Below are 12,946 nucleotides of genomic sequence, written 5' to 3'. Positions count from 1 at the left end.
TCAGATCTAGGATGTGTACATCAGGGTGAGTGACATGTGTATTTTACTGTAAGTAACCATGGAGATGGGAGATTGGAGAGTAATAGATCCAGCAGCTAGGAAAGTCCCGAGGACACTGGTAACACGCTCCGATATACCTCCTCAGTATACCCATAATCGGTCACACATTCTCTGGTGTCCCTAGCATCCATATTGTCATGAAGCTTCTGATGTCATAATAACACTTAAAATTGGTGGGTTAGGGAACCACGGTGGGATCAAGATAAAAGAAAAGGTTAATAAAGTATTTAGGGGGGACTGTTGAGGAGAGCCATAAGATCAAATACTTAATTAACCTCAACACATAAGGTAATTGAGAGAAGCAACCTATAACATGTATTGTTTAACCTTACATAAGTTTTCCTCAGACAAAGTAAGACACTGAAGATGGCTGCCATTTCCTGTTTTAGCAGACCATGCGGTCTGGTATCCAAGATGACGCCCACCAAGATGACCTCATGGATCCACCCACAGTGACGCCCACTTTGATGACCTCACGGACCAACCCACCTTGATGACCTCATGGATCCGCCCATGGACTTGCTCATGCCCAACCCACTAACCAATGGAATACATCCGATCACTCCCATTTTAGAACTAACCGAGCCCCCTTACAGGAGATATATAACATTGTGTTTGACTAATAAATCTTTTCTTGGAGCTGAGCCACACATTGATCAAGGAGAGTTACAGCTGACTGTGTCTGGTGTATTTCTTTAGTGCACATGATCAATATCCATTAGGCCAGGAGTAGGCAACTAGAGAATTGAACATTTATATTAATTGTTCAACCCTAATATAGACAAAGACATAATAAGCATGTATAAATTATGAATGGATTATATATTTATTTTTAGGTGTCATGGATCAGAATTATAGCCACAATTCTTTCATGCTTGCAAATTCCTCTGTGACATTTTCACAATCAGTATGGGGGAACAAATATGATTTTTGTTATATCATTTTGTAATTCCAATTTATTAAAAGTGTGAAAATTGTTCTGGCATGGAGAGTAATTATTAATTTCCCCAACACTAGAGATCAAAAGCAGAAGCAATCTAGGAACGGACTACTGAGCACATAATATTTCTTTTAGAAATTAGATAAACCTTAGAGAAATCTGGTTCTACAGGGTTAAACCCAATACTGAATACAGAAGCCTAGGAGATTGAGCGCCTTACGTTTCATCGAAAATGCATGCTAGTAAAATTATTTAGAAAGAGTCTTGCATCATCATGTATTTTTCTCTATCGCCTCTCACTGGGGGGACACAGGAACCATACCTCCCAACTTTTGAAGATGGGAAAGAGGGACAAAGTTTGCGGCGTGCAACACGCGTCGCAGCAAATTTTAGGCCACGCCTCTGACCACACCCATTCATAATTAGTCACACCCATATCCACGTCCCAACCACACCCATTTAGCACTGCTGATCACTGTTTCATATACAATAATTAAACAAAAAAATATGGCCACACAGTGCTCAATACTGTATAATGGCCACACATGATGCTCAATACTGTATAATGGCCACACATGATGCTCCATACTGTATAATGGCCGCACATGATGCTCCATATTGTATAATGACTGCACATGATGCTCCATACTGTATAATGGCCGCACATTATGCTCCATACTGTATAATGGCCGCACATGATGCTCCATACTGTATAATGACCGCACATGATGCTCCATACTGTACAATGACCGCACATGATGCTCCATACTGTATAATGACCGCACATGATGCTCCATATTGTATAATGGCCACACATGATGCTCCATACTGTATAACGACCACACATGATGCTCAGTACTGTATAATGGCCACACACAGTTCTCCATACTGTATAATGACCGCACATGATGCTCCATACTGTATAATGACTGCACATGATGCTCCATATTGCATAATGACCGCACATGATGCTCCATACTGTATAACGACCACACATGATGCTCAGTACTGTATAATGGCCACACACAGTTCTCCATACTGTATAATGACCGCACATGATGCTCCATACTGTATAATGACTGCACATGATGCTCAATACTGTATAATGACCCCCCCCTGTATGCATGGCTCATTTCCCCCCCCTGTATGCATGGCTCATATTACCCCCCCTGTATGCATGGCTCATATCCCCCCCCTGTATGCATGGCTCATATTCCCCCCCGAATGCATGGCTCATATTTCCCCCCCCCTCTGAATGCATGGCTCATATTCCCCCCCCCCTCTGAATGCATGGCTCATATTCTCCCCCCCCCCCTGAATGCATGGCTCATATTCCCCCCCCCCTCTGAATGCATGGCTCATATTCCCCCCCCCTCTGAATGCATGGCTCATATTCTCCCCCCCTCTGAATGCATGGCTCATATTCTCCCCCCCCCCCCCCTCTGAATGCATGGCTCATATTCCCCCCCGAATGCATGGCTCATATTTCCCCCCCCTATGAATGCATGGCTCATATTCCCCCCCCCTCTGAATGCATGGCTCATATTCCCCCCCCCCTCTGAATGCATGGCTCATATTCTCTCCCCCCCCTCTGAATGCATGGCTCATATTCTCCCCCCCCTGAATGCATGGCTCATATTCTCCCCCTCCTGAATGCATGGCTCATATTCTCCCCCCCCTGAATGCATGGCTCATATTCTCCCCCCCCTGAATGCATGGCTCATATTCCCCCCCTGGATGCATGGCTTATCTCTCCACCCCCCCTGCTCCTGCTCCCATCTTGCATGGCGCGCCGGCTTATGTCCTCCTTCATCCCCCCGTCCCCCCAGTCCCATACTCACCTGTGCCACACTGCACAGCCGCGCCGACATCCCTCTCGCTCTGTCAACTCCCGACGCAGCACCTTCTTCCTGCGTGAGCGGTCCCGTGATACCGCTCATTAAGGTCATGAATATGCGCATATTCATGACCTTAATGAGCGGTACCACGTGACCGCTCATTCAGGACGAGCCGTGTACGCCGAGACCAGGCATCGCTGGAGCAAGGTGAGTATCGTCTTCAAGGAGGGCGGGTGGGAGGGAGGCAGGCAGGCAGGCAGGCGGCCGGGGGGGTTGGTCAGTCGGGAGGTGACCCAGGACTTGGCTTAACACAGGGGCGTGGCTTAACACAAGGGGGCGTGTCGGTTCGCTTTTCCTGCTGTCTGCGGGACTGCGGGGCAAAGCATCAAATCCGGGACAGTCCCGCACAATTTGGGACGGTTGGGAGCTATGCAGGAACCATGGGTGTATGCTGCTGCCACTAGGAGGCTGACACTATGCACAAAAAAAGTTAGCTCCTCCTCTGCAGTGTACACCCCACCGACTGGCATTATGCACTTCAGTTTAGCTTAGTGTCAGTAGGAGGTGGACACGGGTCTTTCATTAGACCTTTATCTACCTCAATGTGCGTCGTTTCTTTTCAGGTTTTTCCGGAAGGGATACAGGGTGAACAGTCACACCTGTAGTCCCACAAGGCGGACTATGAGTACGGCGTGTACTGCCACCCCGTATCCTCATAGATCCCTCTCCAGGACCAAGAGCCTAGCACACAAGCGTGCTCAGAAGTCCGGTCCTGGCTCCGTCCCTCACCCACTCGCCCACCAGAGCCTGTCGGTTGGAGGAGACGAGGACGTCCATCAGCAGCTCCCATGGACGTCTAATACCTTTCCCAAGCTTGAGGTAAGTAACGGACGACGTGGGATGTTTTTAGGTGAGTATTCTAGTCCCAGGGGTCCCTTGGGTTCCCTGTTTTCTTGCTGTGCTTCCAAGCCACCTTTTGGCCTGGTCGGCGTTCCGATAGGGGTCCCGGGAATCGAGGGGTCATCGCTGCATTTGCAGCACTTTCTCAGTGCCCTGCGCGGTGGTCCTGTCTGGCGCGGCGGCCTTACAGGCAGCCGCGTTACTTTTTCCTACGACCGCTCTGAACACCGCCGCGGCCCTCTCCAGCGGTCGCCGCTTTCCGAATTTACTTCCGGCGACAGCCAGCCTGCGGTAGCGCTCCCCCAAACCCCCCCTTTCTAGTCCGCGTCCTCGCAGGCTGCCGCGCCGCTCCAGGGGCCGCACCTTCCAGCCGGGCAGCGCCGGCACCGCAGTTTTCTCCAGCGGTCGCCAGCTCCTAATTTAGGCCCCGGCCTCCCCCGGGGCCTACTCCCGGCGGCACGATCCTGCGGCAGCGCTTCCCTTTTTTATGCGGCGGCCATGCAGGATGCCGCGCCGCCCAGACGCCGCATCTCCAGCCGGGCAGCGCCGGCGCCGCGGCCCTCTCAGGCGGTCGCCGATTTCTAATTTAGGTCCTGGCTTCTCCCGGGGCCTACTTCCGGCGACACCTCCCCGCCCACTTCCTCCTTACTCGGCGGGCTTTTCTCCCGCCCGACATCAGCCCTCGGCGTTGCTCCGCCCACCGGCGCCATCTTAGTGCACCCACGCACGCCTCTTCTCTCCTCGGTGCTCGGCAGTGGATGACTACGGGCCCCAGATCCCTTTGGCTGCACTGCTACAGGACCCGCACTCCCTTTCACGAAGGATTTCTTCCCTGAGGGACCATCTTCAAGCTGGGCTGCGTTTTCCGTCTGGAACCGCTTCGTCTGCGTGAGTAGCTGCACTGCAGACTGACACTTCCCTCTGCCCCCCTCTCCCTCTGGCATTTTCTTCAGGGACCTTTTTCAAAATGTTTAACTCTAAAGGGGGCCGCTCTCGTCCTCCTACTTCTTCCTCTCATTCCTCTGCCTTAGTCAAATACTTTGCATGTTCGTTTTGTAACTGCAAACTTCCCTCAGGTCAGTCCTCTCCACTCTGTCAGGCCTGCAGCAACCCGATAGTTCCCACCGCCCAGGATACCCCGGCCGCTCCACTTGAGAGTGATACCCCCACCCTAGGCTGGGTTTCCTCTCTATCACAATTGGTGGCGGATCTAACACGGGTGTCTCAGACTGTGGTGTCCGTGCTGGACCAATTACCCCTGCAGACTCCCGCAGTAGCCAGCGGGTCGCAGGAAGTTCCGTCCGAGCCCTCCAGCCGCAAAAGGTCCAGACAGGAACGCCGGTCTGAGTCCTCTTCTCGCTCCATCTCACCACACAGTCCTTCTCTGCGGTAGACTTCCCCCCGGTCCTCCTCCCCTGAGTCAGGTGAGGCTTTCTCAGATGCGCCTTCAGAGGATGTTTCGGAGCTGGATTCGAACCAAATCGCTACCATGAGGGATATGGTTCAGAATCTCATTGGAGCGATAAATCAAACCTGTGGCATCAAGGAGTGCTCTACGGAATCCGCAGATCAGGCGGTTTCGTTTAGACGGGTTAAACCACCTTCCAAGTTTTTCGCTCCTCACCCTGAATTCGAGGAGATTATGACTAGAGAAAGAGAGAACCCGACCAGACGCTTTCAGAGAGGAAAGCGACTTGGTGTTTTATATCCTTTTTCTCTGGAGCTCACCGCTAATTGGACTGCTTCTCCTTCGGTGGACCCTCCAGTTTCCAGACTGTCCACCAACACGGTCCTCCCACTGTCCGGCGGAGCATCTCTGAAGGATTCTAATGATAGAGTCATAGAATCTTTCGAAGTCGGCTTTTGAAGCGGCCTCAGCTGGTCTTTGCCCGGCCTTTGCTTCCACTTGGGTTTCAAAATCCATATCTAAATGGGCCAAACAGCTCCGTCAGGGCATCCTGGACGGGGCTCCACCCGGACAGCTGGCGGAACTTGCTAACCAGATTTCTCATGCGGGTGAATATCTAGTCTTCGCCTCCCTGGATGCCGCGTCTTGTGCGGCTCAGGCGTCCAGCAACGCGGTCGCCATCCGCCGGACCGTTTGGCTTAAGGCCTGGCAGGAGGATTTGTCTTCCAAAAAGTCCCTTACCAGCCTGCCCTTTCAGGGGTCGCGTCTCTTTGGTTCTAAGCTGGACCAAATCATTAAGGACGCCACCGGGGGCACAAGTTCTTTTCTTCCCCAGGCCAAGCCTCGTCGTCGTCCTCCTAGGCGTCAATTTTGGTCTTTTCATCGCTTGGCAGTGTCAAACTCCTTTTCCCAGCAGCAACAGAGGCCACAGGCACGTCAAGAGAAGAAGACGGTATCCTTTAGGCCCACTCCTTCCTGGCGTCCTCGCTACTCCCAGGGTAGATCCTCCAGGTCCAGGACTGGAAGAACCACCTCGGCATGACTCTCGGCAAGACCCCAGCCCACCTCCCAGGCTGGGCGGCCGTCTCCTCTTATTCAGGGATGTCTGGATCTCCTCAGTAGAGGACGCATGGGTCAGGGAAGTTGTATCCTCGGGATACAAAATAGAGTTCGTTTCACGACCCCGGGATCGTTTCTTCGAATCCCGGCCTCCAAGAGACCCCACTCTAGTTCCGGGTTTCTTCGCAGCTATCGCTTCTCTCCTCAAAGCTGGGGTAATCGTTCCCTTCCCAGAAAAAGAACGGTTCACAGGTTTCTATTCAAACCTTTTTGTGGTACCGAAAAAAAGACGGCAAGGTGCGTCCCATTCTGGATCTCAAATTGCTGAACAAGAGAGTTCGTCTGAAGCACTTCAGGATGGAATCCCTTCGTTCAGTAATTGCTTCCATGGAGGCTCAGGAATTTCTGTGTTCCATAGATATTCAGGACGCCTACCTCCATGTTCCGATATTCCCGGGACATCACCGATACCTGCGCTTTGCAGTGCTGCAGGAACATTTTCAGTTCGTCGCACTGCCGTTCGGTCTTGCAACCGCCCCAAGAGTTTTCACGAAGATCATGGCGGCGCTGATGGCCATCTTGAGGGTCAGAGGCCTGGTTCTTTTTCCATACCTCGACGACATCCTCATCAAGGCTCCATCCTTTGCTCAGGCTCACGAAAGCCTGTCCATCGTTCTCGACACCCTAGCCCATTTCGGGTGGCTGGTCAACCAGAAGAAGTCCTGCCTTATTCCTTCTCAGCGCATCATCTTTCTGGGCATGCTCTTCGACACTCGTCAGACCAAGGACAAGAGAGCCATCCTTCGTCGGACATATGCTTGCTCCAGGGTCCTCGGCCTCCCTCCTTCCGATCGGCCATGAAGGTTCTGGGGAGGATGGTAGCAACATTGGAAGCGATTCCCTTTGCCCAATTTCATTCATGACCCCTTCAGCAAGCCATTCTGCATCAGTGGGACAGGTCTGTCTTCTCTCTGGATCGTCTGATCCGACTCCCTCCCCGGGTCAAACGGTCTCTCAACTGGTGGCTGACGTCACCTCTCATCTCCCGGGGCAGGTCCTTCCTTCCAGTTCACTGGCAAGTGGTGACGACGGACGCCAGCCTGCTCGGCTGGGGTGCGGTGTTTCGCCACCTGACTGTTCAGGGCCGTTGGTCGGCGCAGGAGTCAACTCTGCCGATCAATGTCCTCGAGATTCGGCCTATTTTTCTGTCCCTCCGTCACTGGGAAAGGATTCTCAAGGGCCTACCTATCCGAATCCAGACGGACAACGCCACGGCTGTGGCTTATGTCAACCATCAGGGGGGGACTCGGAGCTCCCTGGCCCTTGCCGAGGTATCCAAGATTCTCCTCTGGACAGAGGCAACGGTTCCGGTGATATCCGCGGTGCATATCCCCGGCGTGGACAATTGGGCCGCCGACTTCCTCAGCCGCAAGGGTCTCGTGGCAGGAGAATGATCGTTGCACCAGGAAGTCTTCCATCAGATTTGTCTTCGATGGGGGACTCCGGATGTGGACCTCACGGCGTCTCGTACGAACAGGAAGGTTCCTCAGTTCGTCTCCAGGTCTCGCGATCCTCATGCAGTGGGCGTCGACGCTCTGGCCAATCCTTTGTCACGGTTCGCACTGCCCTACCTGTTCCCACCCCTTCCCTTGCTTCCCAAACTGTTGAAAAAGATCAAAGCGGAAGGGGTGCCGGTCATTCTGATCGCCTCGGATTGGCCCTGGAGAGCTTGGTTCGCGGAGATCGTCAACCTTCTCGCGGACGCCCCCTGGCGCCTTCCAGACAGGCCCGATTTGCTGTCTCAGGGTCCGCTCTGCCACCCGAATTCTTGGTCGCTCAATTTAACGGCGTTGCTGTTGAGACCGCAGTTCTAAGAGCGTCCGGCCTTTCGGACCAGGTGATTCACACCATGATCCAGGCTCGGAAGCCTTCGTCTTCCAGGATCTACTATCGTACCTGGAAGGCTTACTTCCGTTGGTGCAAGTCCAACTGCGTTTCATCTATGTCCTTTTCCCTGCCTTCCATCTTGGCCTTCCTTCAGGCAGGACTGGATTCGGGCCTTGCTCTTAGTTCCCTAAAGGGCCAGGTTTCTGCGCTCTCCATCCTTTTTCAGAAGACGTTATCTTCTCGGCCACAGGTTAAGACCTTCCTTCAAGGAGCAGCCCATGCTGTCCCTCCGTATAGGGCCCCGGTGGATTCATGGGATCTAAATCTGGTACTGGACGTTCTGAGGGTCTCCCCCTTTGAGCCTCTCAGAGAGATTCCCCTGTCAGTCCTATCGTGGAAGGTGGCCTTTCTTGTGGCCATCACTTCTATCCGCCACGTTTCCGAGTTGGCGGCCCTCTTGCCGACCTCCGTTCTTGGTCATTCACCAGGACAAGGTAGTCCTCAGGCTTCCGCCTTCCTTCCTTCGGTGGTTTCCACCTTCCACCTCAACGAGGACATCGTTCTACCTTCTTTTTGTCCAGCTCCGACTCATCCTCTGGAGCGATCGTTGAACAAGCTGGACCTCGTCAGGGCAGTGAGGATCTACCTGGCTAGAACGGCCGTTTTCCAGAAGACGGATTCTCTTTTTGTCATTCCTGATGGCACGCGTAGTAGAGGCCTGCCGGCTTCCAAGGCGACTATTGCTCGCTGGATCAGAACGGCAATTTTGGAGAACAGAGTGCCCCCTTCTGGGATAAAGGCTCACTCTACCTGGGCAGTCGGCGCCTCCTGGGCGGTGCACCACAGGGCTTCCGCCCTACAGCTTTGCAAAGCGGCAACCTGGTCTTCCATCCACACGTTCGCCAAATTCTACAAGGTCCATACCTACGCTTCGGCGGACGCCAGCCTAGGCAGAAGGATCTTGCAGGCGGCAGTGGTGAGTCCTCTGACCTGATGGAAGTCTGTTTTTTCCCACCCCAGGAACTGCTTTGGGACGTCCCATGGTTCCTGTGTCCCCCAATGAGAGTCGATAGAGAAAACAGGATTTTTGGTTGCTTACCGTAAAATCTGTTTCTCGGAGCCTTCATTGGGGGACACAGCACCCTCCCATGTTGTTCTGTGTTCTATGACTGTTCTCATGTTTACAGTTCTCATGTTTGTGGTTATGTTACTTCAACCTTATTGTTTTCTCCTACTGCTTTCTCACTAACTGAAGTGCATAATGCCAGTCGGTGGGGTGTACATTGCAGAGGAGGAGCTAACTTTTTTTGTGCATAGTGTTAGCCTCCTAGTGGCAGCAGCATACACCCATGGTTCCTGTGTCCCCCAATGAAGGCTCCGAGAAACATATTTTACGGTAAGCAACCAAAAATCCTGTTTTGTATAACTGAATTTCCCTAAAAGATTTTTAAACAACTGTCTAGTAAGGTTACTTAAGACTCAAAAGGATGAAATTAACCCCTTCACAACATCTGCCACACATATAAGCATCTAATACTCTGTAAAAGCATTTTCCCCCACATATAGGCTATCAGTGTATTCAGGAGAAATTGCACAACAAATTGTATCGTCCATTCACTGTTACCCTTGTGAAAATGAAAAATTTGAAGCTTCATAAACATTTTTGCGGCAAAAATTAAAAATGTTCATTTTTTCATTGCTTTAATTCCTGTCAAGTACCTAAAGGATTCACATTACACTTCTTGAATGTGGTTTTGAGCATACATATGAGAACATCTTACACTTTTGAGTCATGGTCTGGTTATGTCAAGGAGATTTTCCTATACATTAAAAATCAACAGTATGCATTCCCATAACTTTCCAGATATTTTACAGAAAGAGCCTTAAAGAGGTTGTCCACTACATTGTCCCCACCGATTTAAACCTTGTAAAAATTTATTTTTGTAAATACCTCACGTTGCCATCTGTGCCTGTGATTGGCGCTATCGCTGACCACTCACTCGGCATCACGTGACCCCAGTTGCAGCCGCCGCTGACATCCTGCATGCAACCTCCGATCCTCACAAGATCCTCTTTTATACTCCCCTCTTATCTCCTCTTCTCACAATCGCATACAAGATTTTTCCCTTGTATCCCTCCAACTCTGGAACGCTCTACTCCAACATATCAGACTCTCGGCCTACCGCGGAAACCTTCAAAAGGAACCTGAAGACCAACCTCTTTTGACAAGCCTACAGCAACTCTCGTTCTGCCAAACCAACCAGCACGACAAGCTCACCTACTGTATCCTCACCCATCCCCGTAGACTGAGAGCTCGCGTGGGCAGGGTCCTCTCTCCTCCTGTACCAGTCAGTGATTTGTTTTGTTCAAGATTATGGTACTTGTTTTTGGTTATGTATGCCACTTTTCATATGTAAAGTGCCATGTATGCAATAAGAATAAATAATATTAAAAGTGACGACAAGTTCCAGATCTCCTGCACTCCCCCAGGCATGAGCCAGTCGCGCGCACCCCTGATTGACTGGGCTGTGGGCGGTGTTTCACAGCACGTCACAGCCCAGCTTCCAGCGCACTCTTTCCCTCTGTCCTCAGCTTTTATTGGCCGCAAGCGCGTGCTGGATACTGGGCTGTGATACGCCGCCAACAGCCCAGTCAATCAGAAGGGGTGCGAGAGACTGGGTCACGCCGGGGAAAATACGGGAGATCCGGAACTTGACGTGACAACAGCAGATGTCAGCAGTGGCTGCAGCCGGAGTCAGCGATAGCGCAGAGAGGTATTTACAAAAATACTTATTTACAAGGTTTAAATCAGTGGGAGCCTTACACAATGTAGTGGACAAACTCTTAAAAAAACTAATGAATGGAGAGAGGCCACACATGTCTAGTCAGAATGTGACTGGAAGTATGCAAATCGCATTATTTGCCATCACATGACAGCCCACTATTGTCCACTGGAAAATCCTGACAGAGTGAGCACTGCGAGGATTCATGACAAACCTGCACAACCCCTTTAACCTTCACGATTCATAATTAAATTGTCGAGACAGAATTCAAAAACTAAACATTTTTCATCCTTGACGATGTCTTCCTCTGATACAGACTCAGCTCTTTTGGGTGAGTTTACCTGAATCTTTGAAAAGAGATGCACGTCCGCAAAGGTCAGAATCCTCAATGTTTGATAGGTGTGGCAAATAATCTGAAACTTCTTCCAATTTTGGTTTGCTACTGTTGGCTTCAACAGAAGTTTCCATGTTTTGCGGCGCCGTGGTTCGATCCTCTATAATTGGAGATAGCGAAGATGTCTGTTCAAGTAAGTTTGGTTCAGTTGTTTGGAACAAGACGTTTCTCATAGGAGCGGTTTTCTTCAAGGGTGAAGAAAAGTCTTGACTTTCAGAAGAATATAATGTAGGTTTATCACCAGTGGGTGTGGAGGTCAGTGTGTGGATTCCCTGTACGCTGTTCCCTGTCCAGATTAATGTAGAATTTATCAGTGTGCTGTATGTTTGAGTGCTGAAGCTTCTAAATCCGGGTTTGGTCAAATCGTCCTCATGACTGCTCAAATTTTCAGTCTCTGCCATTTCAATCAGACACAGTTTTTGAGCGGGTGACTCGAAAACTCGCTTTGTGCTTCGGTGACGATTTTTTTTCAAATTCTCTTCTATTATGGTTTCGCCCTCGCTGACAGTGGGGAATATGGATGGTATCGCATCAGGTTTTAATTTTATTCCGTTGTAATGGTAGTCGTAACAATCGGCTGAGAAATGTCCAGAGCATATTACATATTTACTGGTTGCGCGGCTATCCATTATTTTCTTTGATAATGCGTGGATGTCATTATATTTTTGTCCACTGCTCTCCAGCCATGATATTATTTTGCCAATATCATTTGGGAATTTGTGAAACATTATAGCTTGACTTTGGCCTTTGCGTCCGGATTTGTTGCAACACTGGTTCACAATGCACGAAGGCATGTTTACAAAAAATGTTTTCTCTGTAAAAAAAATAAAAACAGGAAAAAATGTATTAAATTTATTATTTAATTCAAATTATATTTAGTTTTATTAATCCGGCCATATATAATGCCTTTGAAACCAGTTAATAGGTGAATGACAGCTACAGTATGGTTGTGCAAATGCCACTTAGTGGACATGGAAACAACGCCAAAAAAACAAATTAAGGAAAAAAATCTAAAAACATTGGTTCAGGTAAATCACAGCAGCTGGTCAAATGTTAAGAGATAAATGAACACTTAAAAGGAGTTGTCTGGGACTTTTATATCAATATCAAGTCAATGGGGAGGGATAAAACACAGCAACCCCCCCCCACCACTGATCAGCTGTTCCTAGTGCCGGTTGGATGGGCCAAGTTGCGGATCTGCACAGCACAGTTCCGTCATGTGCATAGTGGGCCGTGGCGGGGTACTGCACATCGGCCCCCTATTTATACAAATAAGGGGCGGAAGTACTGTACTTAGTTGCTGCCGCTATTTAGGTGATGGAGCAGTGCAGCTCTGCAATTGGGCACATTAAGCTGGAAGCAGGGACAGATGATCAGCACCCCCAGCAATCAGATATTGATGGCCTGTGCATGCATTTGTGGCTATAATCACTAATAGTTGAATTGCAAAAGTAGAACCTTTTTAGCTTTATAAGGCTATTTGTTTCCCTACACATTCAACTTAGTCAAATCAGCTGAGAGGAGCTCTGAAAATGAGAGATAAAAGAGACAAACTCTCCCATTGGATCGTCAGGATGAGTTCACTGATGGATTCTCAGTTAACTCATTCTGCAGCCAGCAATCAATAATGCAACACAAGGCAAAATTTTCAAAATTACTAATGAAAGACCATTTTAA

General features: G+C 49.9%; 1 protein-coding gene across 5 annotated transcripts in view; it reads right to left on the bottom strand.

Moving 5' to 3' along the window:
* LOC143765022 (uncharacterized) overlaps positions 1 to 12,946 on the bottom strand; it is a 48,367-nt gene that overhangs the window by 32,690 nt on the left and 2,731 nt on the right. For all 5 annotated transcript variants that reach the window (XR_013213312.1, XM_077251245.1, XM_077251246.1 and 2 more), the window contains exon 2: positions 11,217 to 12,083. Coding sequence is in view for 4 of the 5 variants with exons in the window: in XM_077251243.1 (XP_077107358.1) it covers positions 11,217 to 12,083 (867 nt within the window). In the remaining variant the exon portion in view is untranslated. The remainder of the gene's footprint in view (positions 1 to 11,216; positions 12,084 to 12,946) is intronic.

Source organism: Ranitomeya variabilis, chromosome 4, assembly GCF_051348905.1.
Source record: "Ranitomeya variabilis isolate aRanVar5 chromosome 4, aRanVar5.hap1, whole genome shotgun sequence".
Lineage (NCBI taxonomy): Eukaryota > Metazoa > Chordata > Amphibia > Anura > Dendrobatidae > Ranitomeya > Ranitomeya variabilis.
This window is presented reverse-complemented; position numbering and strand designations above follow the sequence as displayed.